The 12,959-nt window shown below is 39.9% G+C and overlaps 1 protein-coding gene across 1 annotated transcript in view; it reads right to left on the bottom strand.

Moving 5' to 3' along the window:
• LOC104543796 (serine/threonine-protein kinase B-raf) overlaps positions 1-12,959 on the bottom strand; it is a gene marked incomplete at both ends in the record, with an annotated part of 46,662 nt that overhangs the window by 33,446 nt on the left and 257 nt on the right. Inside the window, one exon of the mRNA XM_010188486.1 lies at positions 1,859-2,122. Within this exon, the coding sequence (XP_010186788.1) occupies positions 1,859-2,122 (264 nt within the window). The remainder of the gene's footprint in view (positions 1-1,858; positions 2,123-12,959) is intronic.

Consider the following 12,959-nt stretch of genomic DNA (forward strand, 5'->3'; position numbering starts at 1 on the left):
AGGGTGGGACAGAAGACATGAAGAAACCAGTCTCTCCAAATTTCAGTGTGGCTAGAACTATGTGTCTGGCCATACCTCACATGCAGACAACAAAATCACCTTGTTTAACGCTGTACATCTGCACAGTGGTCATAGTTTACATTGAACCCTTGTTCTCTAAGTCAAAAACCAATACTACTTTCAATCTTTAGCAGTATCATTAACAATTAAGCGATATTTTTACAGTAATTAAAACAACTGCCCTTCAATCTGTTGTTTCCACTGTAAGTCTTACGATCTCTTTTGTCTGGTGGGGCCAGGGAGGCAAAGGATGGAAGGAAATGGAAGGAAAAGCCGCTCCTTATGAGAAGTGGCTGAGGGAGCTGCGGTTGTTTAGTCTGGAGAAACTGAGACTGACGGGAGACCTTATCACTCTCTTCAATTACCTGAAAGGAGTTTATACAAAGGTTGGTGTTCGTCTCTTCTTCCATGTAAGAAGTGATAGGACAAGAGGTAATGGCCTCAAGTTGCACCAGGGGAGGTTTAGACAGGATATTAGGAAAAATTTCTTTACCGCAAGAGTGGTCAAGCACTGGAACAGGCTGCCCAGGGAGGTGGTGGAGTCACCATCCCTGGAGGTGTTCAAGAAGTGCATGGATGTGGCACTTCAGAACATGGTTTAGTGGGCATGGTGGTGTTAGGTTGATGGTTGAACTTGATGGTAGAGGCTTCTTTCAACCTTAACGATTCTGTGATTCTATGCAAGTGGCAGAGGAGGGGAGAGGATGTGTTCCCAACACCCAGCACTACTCAGTTTATGTTTACTTCTCTTTGCGAGCAACTCGGTTTCCACAGACAGTCACAGTCCAGTGACTGCCAACACCTGACCGACTGCTACAAAAAGCACTGGTTTCACACGGACACTGGCTGTGCTATCCATTCATACCCCGCTTTCTCTGGAACCACAGCTTCCCTTCTACATGAGGAATATGCACCACCTTGCAAAACAGCTTTGACTACAGCTTGTGTTGTCACCATTTCATGTATCACAGTTCACAGCGTACTATTCTAAAGCACAAATCAAGGCTCTTCAGTTGGCTGCTCTGAACTGATAAAAAAATCCTACCTATTATGGACAATTAAATAGTCAGCTCTTCTTCCGTAACTCCAGGAATCACTGTAACATTGTCGAAACAGATAAACAGTAGGTATTGAGCAGTTTGCAGGTAACACTTTTTGTCGCTCCTGATAACAACTATGTCCCTACCCTAGCCAGTTCTCTACACAGGGCCTGATAGCATCGAGGGCCCAACACAAAATACCACAGTGAGGAGAAAAAGAAGTAAAACAAAAACCAAAACCACACAAAACAAAACCCCAAGCGATTCTGAGCAGTCCTCCTTAGCTGCAGGAGGCTGGTACTTGCTCTAAAGCATTCACTTCTGCCAGTAAGCTTTGACAACATGGAAAACACTTCTGTTCCCCAATCCTGCTCTGTTAAACTAATCAATAGTTTCGTATAATACAAGAAAAGGAGGTTCCTGTCCCCTTCTAACCTTTGTAAAATGTCAGACTGCTACTTATCCGAGAAAGTAGATTTGACAAAAATATTTCTTGAGGTTTATTCAATCGTTATTAAATTCCTGAAAGTTTTGTATTTTGTATTATTGCTATAATGGACATCTTTGTAGCAATCCTGCAGAAAACACCCAACACATCAAAACAACCAAGTGTGGCAGAGCACAAACAGTCAATGCACCACCTCTCTGACCTGCACACTGGTATTTTTTTCAGCTCCTAAATTAACTTTTTGCACACAGAGGGACGAAGATACAGGAAATATTGAGGTTTACAAGTATGCGAATAGAAACTGACTCACCACAGTCCTTTGCTTGTTGGGCAGGAAGACTCTAACAATAGGCTTCTGTGGAGACTTAGGGTTATTCCGTGACATATCAGCAGGGTTTTGAAAAACCAGAAGGGATGAAGGTGCTACAGAGAGGCTAGAGGAGGAAGATGATGCAACTGTGTCTGTTGAAGCTGAACTGGAGACAGAGAAATCAGTTCCGTTCCCCATGGATTCCAGCAGCTGCTGTTCTCGCTGCTGCAGAGCATCAAGTTTGCTGGTGTACTCCTCATAGGCCTGCGGAGGAAGAACAGCTGTTTTAACCATGTAGCAGCCTCACACAAAACCAGAAATCTCCATTCAGAATGAACACCAAACAAAACACACTCTGAACTAATTCAGATTTCCTAGGAATATGAACAAAAAATGGTCCGGTTAATTTTTCAGTAGGACACAAAGAAGCAATGGCTTTCAATTCGTTATGCTAAACCTTCCGAACCAAAAACTAATTTTTTAGTAGATTAAATGGGTAAGTGGATAAAAGAAATCTAAGTCACAGTTTAGCACACCTGCACTAAATAGTCTAATTCAAAACTACTTTAAAGAAGACAGTGATCTTTAACAAATGTTGTCAGCTGCACTGCCAAATTACTGTGTGACAGCTAAATTTATCATTCTGTAGCAATGACAGCTAAATACAGCTAATGCAATAATTAAGAGAAAGTTGAAATCTGTTTTTTACCGTCTGTACCTCACAATTCACCTAGCTCACTGTTCACCATTCTTCACCTCTGGCACTACCCTTTTGTACCAGACAGTACAAAAAAACTCAATTTCAGTTAGAGCACATCTAAATTTGCCTTGTTACAAAGTCATCCATAAACATGTAAAAGCGATCTTTTGAAATAATTTCTTAACGTGTGTATGAGATTAATACGGTTTTCCACAAAGTTTACGTAAAACCCAATTATATACTAAGTTTCTTAAACAGTGAAAAACCAAGTAACATTAAATTTGCCTGCTAAGTTTTTATTAAATGTAGTCAAGCTAAGCGTTATTGCCAGACCCTATAATACAAACACGTAATCAGTATAGATACTGGTTTAAAGTTTGTTTCCACCAACTTTGTTGGTCTTTGTAAACAAAATTTTGATTGGTATCCAAGTATCAGAATTATATCTTCAGCACATACATTAGCACACAGGGTATCTTCACAAATCTGAATCAGTTAAGGAACACGTGTTTCAAGCTACACAAGCATGTCAGTGTTAACCAAGGACAGGGTAGACCTCTACAGACAAGAGGAAACAAAGATCTGACAAACCTAACTTCTAAGCAGTAGAGAACAGAATTTTCTACTTAGCTCTCCAGCAAGACCAAGATCTATGTCAAGCTGCACAAAATTTTAGTGCCACATAGGGTACTTCTGTTACAGGAAGATACTTTTTTTCTTTAATGTATATTTGCTTTCTTTAAGTTTGCTGTGCATAAGTTGCTAATTAAAGTTATAGGAGAATTGAACTGACCAAAAAGTCTGCAGGGTCTACATGTGGAAAAAAACTCCCTGAAGTTAAGAGAAGAAACCACCAGCATTCAGTAAGTCCTGACACAAATACTACGTTTTACTATTAATTTAATTCTGATGGACCTACATTCAAAATTTGTGTCATCAGCCCAACAGTGCTACCAAAGAGAATGGTAATTTAACAGTGAGGACTAACAACAAAAAAGCATTTTAAAGAACGGTGGTGAACATCACCATTTCAAATTCTAAATTTTATGGGTTCTGTTTTTAATAAATGGACATAAGTTACAGGAAACTGAGAACTACTTACTATTTCTTTTAAAAACTGAAGATGTCTAGCGTTTCTTGAATAGAGCCCAAACTCAGAGACTTAAAACCAGAACATTTTCACTCTAGGCCAATTCTACTGTTCAAAGTAAATTGGAAGGTTACCTAATGATAAATAACGGCATTTTTTGGCTACACAGTAACACAAGTGTCTCTCGCCTACTTTTCAACTTTTCATGTAAATTCCTGTAAACACTCCATTTGTCAAGAATTATTTTCAGTAAACAAAAATTAAGAACCATAAACTGTTACCACTTCACCAATACTTTTCTAAACACTTACTTCCTTTTCTCATGAACATTGCAAAATATTATTTGAACACATGCAACATTACATTGCTTCCGGATACTTGTGGGCTTAGTTCCTTCACAAAATTACACCCATCTTTCAAAATACTCAATCCTACAATGTTTACACTGGCAGCTTTATCTGTCACTCACACAAACTCAAAGTCAAACGATTTATCTTAAGTGAATAAACAACGAGCATGGAAAGCTAGGAGCTGCTGCTGGCTTTGGGTTCTATACCATTAAATTCTGCATGAAAAGCTCTATTTTTATGGAGACAAAAGCTCTCGGGTATTACACTGTTACTCAATGTCACAGCAAAAGATCCCATAACAAAACATAATGGAACTAGAAATGCATTAGTAGACTTTAAATAATTTTTGTCTTTTAAAAACCAAGTTCTTTTTATAAAGAAAGAGCAGAAAGAAAATAGCTCCAATAAAATCTCATTTTCACAGAGATTAAATACTTCGGTGAGACACTGGTTTCAGCTGACGACTAGCACCCATAGACCTCACACAGCCAACAGCGCCAAGTCGAAATATAGAACTATCCCATGAAGTTAAACTGGAAGTGTTACAACAGCAAAGCTGGCCTATGCTTCGGAGAAGATGGCTCTGGCGGAACCCCACTGCAGCCTTCCAGTTTGTGGAGGGGTCCAACAGGAAAGCTGGGGAGGGACTTTTCACAAGGGCAGGTAGCAACAGAACGAGGGGAAATGGCTTTAAACTGGCAGAGGGGAGATTTAGACTGGATATTAGGAAGAAATTATTTACTGTGAGCGGCCAGGTTGGACAGGGCTTTGAGCAACCTGGTCTGGTGGGAGGTGTCCCTGCCCATGGCAGGGGGTTGGACTGGATGAGCTTTAAGGTCCCTTCCAACCCAAACCATTCTGTGATTCTGTGAATCTATGGCAAGTATTTCTAGCTAAAAGAAAGATTTTGCTGCAGAGTCAGCCTATCTACAACAGCAGCCTGCAGCAGCATAGCCATATTAGCAGACAGACATCAACAGCTACACAAGCTTTCCAGTCAGTCAGGGACCTCTGGTTCAATTATAAGACAGATCTTTAACACTGTTTTTCAAAAACAAACAAAAAAAATTAAACTTAAGTTTGTACAGCATCTACAGCATGAAGACTAAGCTGAACATTCCAAGCAATTAATTAAATTAAGGATTTTAAAGGCATTTCAGAAAGAAAAGTTTAAGAAATCTCGAATGAAATCATTCAGTTTACATACTCTCATTAAGAAATGAGTAGCATCCTACAGGAAAACTTAAATCTTGCTTTCAGCTTGATACAGAATCACAGGAGAAAAACAAAAAAGAAAAAACACAGTTGAAAAGTATCCCAGGAAGTCATTTAGTCCAAACACTAAACAGAGCTAACTTTTAAGTTCAGAGCCTCACCAAAGCAAGTTCTGAAAGTCTTGAAGGATGGAGACTCCATAGCCTCTGGGCAACCAGTTCCAAGGCTCAAAAACCACTCTCACGATGAAGAGTTTTTTCTTATCAAAATCACTTGATGCTGTGACCTTGCCTCTTCCCCTTTTGCTGTGTCTGTCTGAAAAGAGTCTGGCCCTCTCTTTAGGTTGCAATAGCCAGCAGATTCCTCCTGAACCTTCTCTTCTCCATGCTGACCACCACCCCAGTGCAGCCACACAAGCAGTGAGTAGATGGGTCCCTCTCCATCCTGGCTACGTGGTTGCTAACACAGACCTGTCTGCACTTTGCTGCTGTTACCATGAGGGTAGGTGCCTGACAGCTCCAGCTTCTTCGTTAGTTGCCAAAATAGACTGTATTTAGAAACATATATTATCCCAAACATATTGCTTTGTTTGCCCTATCACTATACCACTCCTAATGTAGTGTGAATCTAGAGTAGTTCAGAGTTAAAGGAAAAATACATTTGAAGAAATTAATATTAGATTCAAATTGGTACATCATGTAAATATACATATAATTCTACGGCTAACACAGAACAAAAAGTTAATTTCAATTACATTGCATAACAATATATATATATGTGTGTATCATATAGTCTCATACATGTGAGAATGCTCCTGAGGCTTCAACTACGTAAAACATATAAAGGCCTGTTGAGCTGCCAAGTCCATCTAAAGTTGGCATGTTTATATACAAAGTATATCTATATATGCCATAATACAACTGCTGCTCACTCAAGAGCAGCATAAAGTTACTTCTTAAGTGTTGCAAAAAGCCGACAAAATAAAAACTGACCTCAGAAGTCCACAAAATTTGCATGATGTTACACAGACGTGCCAACAGAGTCCTGCTGACAAGGGATTTTCTCAAAAATATGCATATTTATGCATTATATATTGTATTTGAAATGTGCTTTCTTGAGCCATAACCAGGCTATACATTCTAGTAATAACATCTAAGGAAACAGAAAGCAACAAGTCAAAAATATTTTTCTTTAAATTAATCTGGGACAAAACCAAGTAGCAAATACAGTTTCTCGTTCTCCCTGCCCCTGCCCACATCTGGTTAGAAACCCAGTCTAAACTCAAGCAGACCAATTGGTTTTACCATTCGCTCTCCCTTCCTCAATCAATTTTAGATCATATCCACACATTGCAAGACTCTTGAAAGCCTGAACTACAGTTTGTCTGTCTTCGAAACCTAGATTGTGTTTCTATTTAAAAGATGTCTGACCTTTCAGGCTGTTGATCAAATGCAAATCCCACTAAGTTAACTGGGAGCTGAAGATAGACAGTAACGTACGTCAGGATTTCTTCATTTAGTAAGACTCCTAAATCTGTACTTAGTCTAACTTTAGACACTCCGGTTTTGGTCCAACCTATTTGATCAGCAACTGTTAAGAGCCTGGGAAAAATTAATCTGAACTTCCCCAGGGAACTGCCACGTTTCCCAGTGGCCCGTACACAGAGTCAGCATTTTCCTGGGATCCCACAAGCAGTCTGATCAGCACCAAGATCCATTTCAGACTGTATCTGCCTGTTGTAGCACTAAGCATACATTTGATCAGCAAAGGGGTAATCTTATTTAATTGATTAATTTGACCTCCTGTGTGGATTCTTCAGATATACAGGAATAAGGAATGAAACGCTCTCCAGAAATTCAACAGCCAAAACCTCAAAAACAGCAACAGCAAGGCCTCTGAATAAAATACAACTAATAGCCCAGGGAAAAAAAAGCTAGGAAGAAGAAAAAAATTACATTAGTTGGTGACAAACATACCTCTGCCCCCACGATTTTAAATTGCTTCCAAGAGTAGGAGTGGGAAAGGGGATGATTCCTTCAAGACAATACTAGAAAACCGAGCTTTAAAACTTATTTTGATACCCCCATCATTCTATCTGTGCATTTGTATACTATTTTATTTTGTGTGAAATCTGAATTTAAAAAGTGCTGGTAACTGAAGTAACCTAGAGGACCAGGGTACAACTTCACCCCATGAGAATGGGCTGATACTGTGCAATTAAGTTTTCACCGATGCAGTGCTCGTAGGTAATACCGTACACATGACTATGAGGCAAGAAGGACACACAACGCATTTTGGAAGTTTAAATAGGTAAGGCCTTCCTGAACAGTCATTAAGAGTCTACAAAGGCTGACAAATCTGATTAAGTAATTTAAGCACGATCCCTCCTTTCTAAATTTAAGCCACCTGCTTTTGGCCAGTCTGGGTACCTACAACATATTTAAGTGTATAAAGAGCATTTGTTGCCAATGCCAAGTTGAAATGCACAGATCTTTATTCTCCTTTCCCTGACTCAGGTCATCCTCTTCATCAGTACTTTGTATAATAATAACGATAATGATAATTTTGATGGCCATTGTAGAAGAATATGCAACTGCACACTTGAACTATTTTTGCTAACTGAATCCCAGGTTCTCCCAGTATCATAATATTAGACTTCTTTGCTGTAAAGATTTCCAATATTTACAATGCTTAGACAAACCCTTAAGAAAAGGGTTTTTCCACAGTGAATCACAAACTGTGTATTTTGGGAAACAGCACTTCAAGGACAGATATAACGCACTAAGAAATTATGTGGGAAGACAAAAAATCATTGATGTTTTCAGCTGCTGTGATACAGAGTGCTTCCAAAAAGTGTGGTAAAACCTACCAAGGAGCTCCTGCAGCCCTTTTTCCAGAAGAAAAGAAAAAACGCTATTAAAGATATTTCTACATCTACTGAGTCAAGCAGTTATTTCAACAGTTGGACAGTGATTTCCAGGGGTCTGTTAGATCTGAGATACAAGCTCACACACAGGGGATGGAAGAAATTAAGAACAAGGATTACCCAAGACAGAATTTTAGCTACAAGACATTTTTAGATTTTAATATAGCAAATGCTTACTACATTTATTATTTCTTCCAGCCAGAACAAACAGATAAGTTTTTCTTGTAACCATATGAAAGCACACTGATAAGCTTCCCGAAGCTCTTCCTAATGATAACAATTAGATGAGAACTGTGTGGTTAATGACAAATGTTCTGTTCTTTCTTCTGTTCACGTTGTTTCCTACCCCTGTACCTCACACACCCACTCAGAAGTCTCTCTGCAGCTTTGGTCTCTCTCCTCAGCCCCTACTTCGAGAGGAGAGACACAAGCTACCCCCTGCCCTCCAGCTTCACACTGCATTTGCCACTCTCAGGCAGCTCCAACGTAGCCCACCCAGGCCTGTTCCCCCTGCTCTACAGCCACCTTTTTCAGACTCACTGAGGAGGGAGAAATCAAGGCAGGGAGATATTCTTGAATCCAAGTCCCCTCTCTTGCAGCAATAATTAAATACATGCTAAACTCAACAAAACAGATGTCAATCACTTTTGATATTTCAAGAAATCCATTCCTCTTTCATAGTCAACTGATGAAACCTGAAATGATGGCTGCAACAACAGCTGTCAGTTTTAAAGTTCTTCTGATGTAAAACGCATTGACACCCTCCCTAGAATTAAAAAGGAAAAAAAAAACCTGCCAAAAAAAATATTTGTTTTTTCACTCTTGGATGAGCACAGAAATAAAAGCTTCTGTTTTCTTGAGCAACTGTAACTAAGGCATAAATTCCTTTATATTTATTCGCTGCACAAATAATTTTACTATATCCTTGGAAAGCTCTATTTTCTGAATTAATTTTCTTGTTCAATTCTTCAGCTTCCCCATGCATGCCTCTGCTTCCCCCACCCCTTCCTTTCCACTTTTAACTGAAATGCAATTTTGTTGCCAGGTTTAACCACAACTTTACACGACAGGTCTACAGAGGCAGCTCCAACACAGCCCAGGCGCCAGGTACAGGGTGCTGTAAGTTCTGTGAACGTGAGCAGTCAGTAAGATGTGTAAGAAACGAAAGAAATAAAGCCAGACAGGAGTACAAAAGAACCAAAGAAACCCTATTGTACTGAAACTCAACACACCAGAAGATGGATGGATAGCTGTCAAGCTTCTCATGGGTATACAAAAAGCCATGGTTTTGCAGACAGCATTACAATAAAACTAGATGTTTACAATGGTGAATGGCAATATGGGTGAAAGCAAAAGGGTTCATTTGTGGGTGCTTACCTAGCAGTTAGCATTGGCTAATGCCAGCTTTTGTTAAGAGAAGCAGACAACACACTTGCTCTAGACATGATCAACAGGCACAAACTACAGAAGTCCTTAAGAGCTCAGACCTTATGGAAGATGCAAAGAGATCAGAGCAGTGGAAAGATTTTAAAACCAGTATAGACACAGGCTGGGGGAATGAATGGACTGAGAGCAGCTCTGTGGAGGACGACTCAGGTGTACTTGTGGATGCAAAACCGGACATAAGCCAGCAATGTGCATCTGCAGCCCCAGAAAGTCAACTGTATCCTGGGCTGCAAGAAAAGAAGTGTGGTCAGCAGGTCATGGGATGTGATCCTGTCCCTCTACTCTGCTCTCGTGAGATGCCACTTGGAGTACTGCGTTCAGCTCTGGAGTCCTCAGCACAGGAAAGACATGGGGATACAAGGTCACAAAAATGATCAGAGGGATAGAGCACCTCTCCTATGAGGAAAGGTTGAGAGAGTTGGGGTTGCTTGGCCTGGAGAAGAAAAGGCTCTGGGGAGACCTTACCGCAATCTTCCAGTACTTAAATGGACTTATAAGATGGGGACGGACATTTTAGTACAGCCCATAGTGTTAGGACAAAGGGTATTAATTTTAAACTAAAAAAGCATAGATTCAGACTAGATATAAGGAAGACATTTTTTACAATGGAACAGGCTGCCCGGAGAAGTGGTAGAGGCTCCATGCCTGGAAACGTTCAGGATCAGGTTGGACGGGGCTCCGAGCAACCTCGTCTAGCTAAAGATGTCCCTGCTCATTGCATGAGGATTGGACTAGATGACCTTTACAGGCCCCTTCCAGCCCAAACTATTTATAATTCTATGGAAACAAAGGGAAGGGTGATGCAATCCAAGTAGCAGACAAGCAAAGTACCCATACAGATTCTGGGTAAAAGCAGAGCAATACTGCACCTTACAGCCAGAAATGAGACTACAAAAGTCAGAAGAGGATGTACAGAGTGTAAGTTACACCCTTCTGTTCAAGAACTTTGGAGATAATACACAGACCATAGCATCAAGACCTAGACATAGCCTAGACGTGAAAGCTTGGGGGGAAAGAGGGGTCATGCATAGAAGTCAGCGATGATGCCCAGGTACAGAACTTGAGCAACAGGCTCAATCTTATACGTAGGGAGTTTGCCATTTCTAACGGATGTCAGACCCACAGAACCACTTCAGACACCAACACGTATTCGACATACTCCCCTGTTCTTTTTATTCATATCTTTTTATTCCTAAAAGCGAATGTGTTCTTCCACAGTTTATCCCCCTACATTTTTACATATACCTTTGTCCTTTCATGTTGCAACCAGGATTGTTCTGGCCCTTCTTCTGACAGGTGGAGGAATACAGAAAGTCAAAACATGAGCTCTTGCAGTGACAAATTAGATTCAGGTACATTGCTGCAAAGTAAATTCTGACAACAGAAAACAACCCCTGAGCAAGCCAAAAGCAGACAAAAGGGTGGGAAAGGCGCAGAAAATACACATTAGACAACAGCTGCTGGGTGGAAATGAATAGTCAAGGGTAGACACTAATCTTGCTTCTGACTATATCAAGTATTCTGTAACATGTTTCTTTTTCTTTCCTTCACATTCCAGTTCTACCACAGGAAATCTACACACTAAACAAATGACAGGTTTGCAGCATTTAATTCTATTCACTTCAATCAATCCATCTGGGGATGATCTAATCTAAGCTAATGACCATCCAAATAGAAAGTTCCTCTCCTTTTATCCCATTTTCTAGGTTCTTGGCTCACAGCTACAAGCTCTTCCCTAATCTTAACCACAGCTTTGGGGCTCAGTGGACTTAATCAGAAAAAGGTTCAACCTATTATCTGAATGGCAAACTAAACCAAAAAAACCAGAATATTTTCCTTCCAGGTTAGTGATTGGAAGTGGCTTACCCACTACTGGTACTGCAGTGGAGGAACCACATAGCAAACAGCTGGGAAAAGCAAGGCTTTTCATTTCACTGATGATGGGCTCTTTCTTTTCACAGGACTTGCTGTCTGAAGGGATAATTCAACTGAGAAAGCAGAACTCCAGTTCCTTCCACCTTCCTCCCGATGGCTTACTGCTCCCTAGCCAGTACCAGCACTGCTTGTCACAAGAGCCGCAGAACTCACTGCGGCAGAGGAACACCCTGCTCCCACTTGCAGGTCTTCCCTACCCTGTTATGAGCCAGAGCTGCAGGTTCATCTCACGTGGAACCATGGAACTTGCATATCTACTTTAAACTTCATGGTTTGAAGCCACCAACTACTTCAGACTTACCATACTCTTTATGCTACTGTATTAATTTCCTAGTCATATTTATGACTGCAAATACCCTCTTCCCTATCAAGGAACTACAGAATAATCAAAAAGCTTCTAGTGGAGGGATGTCAGTTTTAACTTAGATACAAACAAGTAACAAATGACTGTAATGAACCAACAACTTCACTACTTAAAATCCAAACTTAGTAGAGATGAAGCTCATTATTACTGTAATTTGATACTCAATCTAACGAAACCAACATGAATGTGGCAATATTAACTCCAGACATACAGAATGAACAGGTTCACATAAAAACAGACATGTGCCTATATAGCACTGAGTGGTTAAAATAGCGATCAGCACTCATTCAATACTTCCATTTCACATTAGCAATAAGTAAAGCAACCATGGAGGGCCTCATTTGACCTCAACTGTTAAGGACATTATGTCAACATTTGTATAATCAAGCTAGTGCCCTGCTCTGACATATTAAGATAAAAGCTAGAAGTACCTCAAATAATGAGATCTTTATTTTTAATTACCCAGTGCCTTTAGGCAGCAATTCCAATTAAAAAGACTACAAAAGAAATCTGGTTGACCTCCAGTTATTTCAATACTTGAGAGAACCAAGAAAAGGACAGGGTTTGGAGCAAGTGAAATCCATTCAATTCCTAATAGATATAACTTATGCACATAGTCTTTTTTTATGCTCTTAATGGTCCTATGCCAATACAACTTCATGAATCTGGAGTGATAAAAGAATAGAGAAATTTAATTTTTACTTAGTTTACAAATTAAACACAGCTTAAAAATATTACTCCACCCTACAATTTTATGTATTCCTTAAAGAAGTTGCCTTCTACTTATATAATTTTTTTAATTCTACAGGGTTGTTTTTCAAAGAGAAAAAGGGCAGTCAACTGCTTTAAAGGCAATGTTAGTTTTATAAAGATATTTTCATGCGTATATATTTGCTTTTAACAACAGAGCATGTCTTCTTCCATTATATACACACAAACTTTCCCCAGCTCTGCACCTAGAAAAGATGCTCTACATGTCAGTTGCATCAACGCACCTATTAGACCATGCCACTGATCTTCCCCTACTGATGTGTACCAGGAATCCCATACAGTTCCTTTCTATTTCCAGGGAAAG

This window comes from Mesitornis unicolor, unplaced genomic scaffold (assembly GCF_000695765.1).
Source record: "Mesitornis unicolor isolate BGI_N332 unplaced genomic scaffold, ASM69576v1 scaffold860, whole genome shotgun sequence".
Taxonomy (NCBI): domain Eukaryota; kingdom Metazoa; phylum Chordata; class Aves; order Mesitornithiformes; family Mesitornithidae; genus Mesitornis; species Mesitornis unicolor.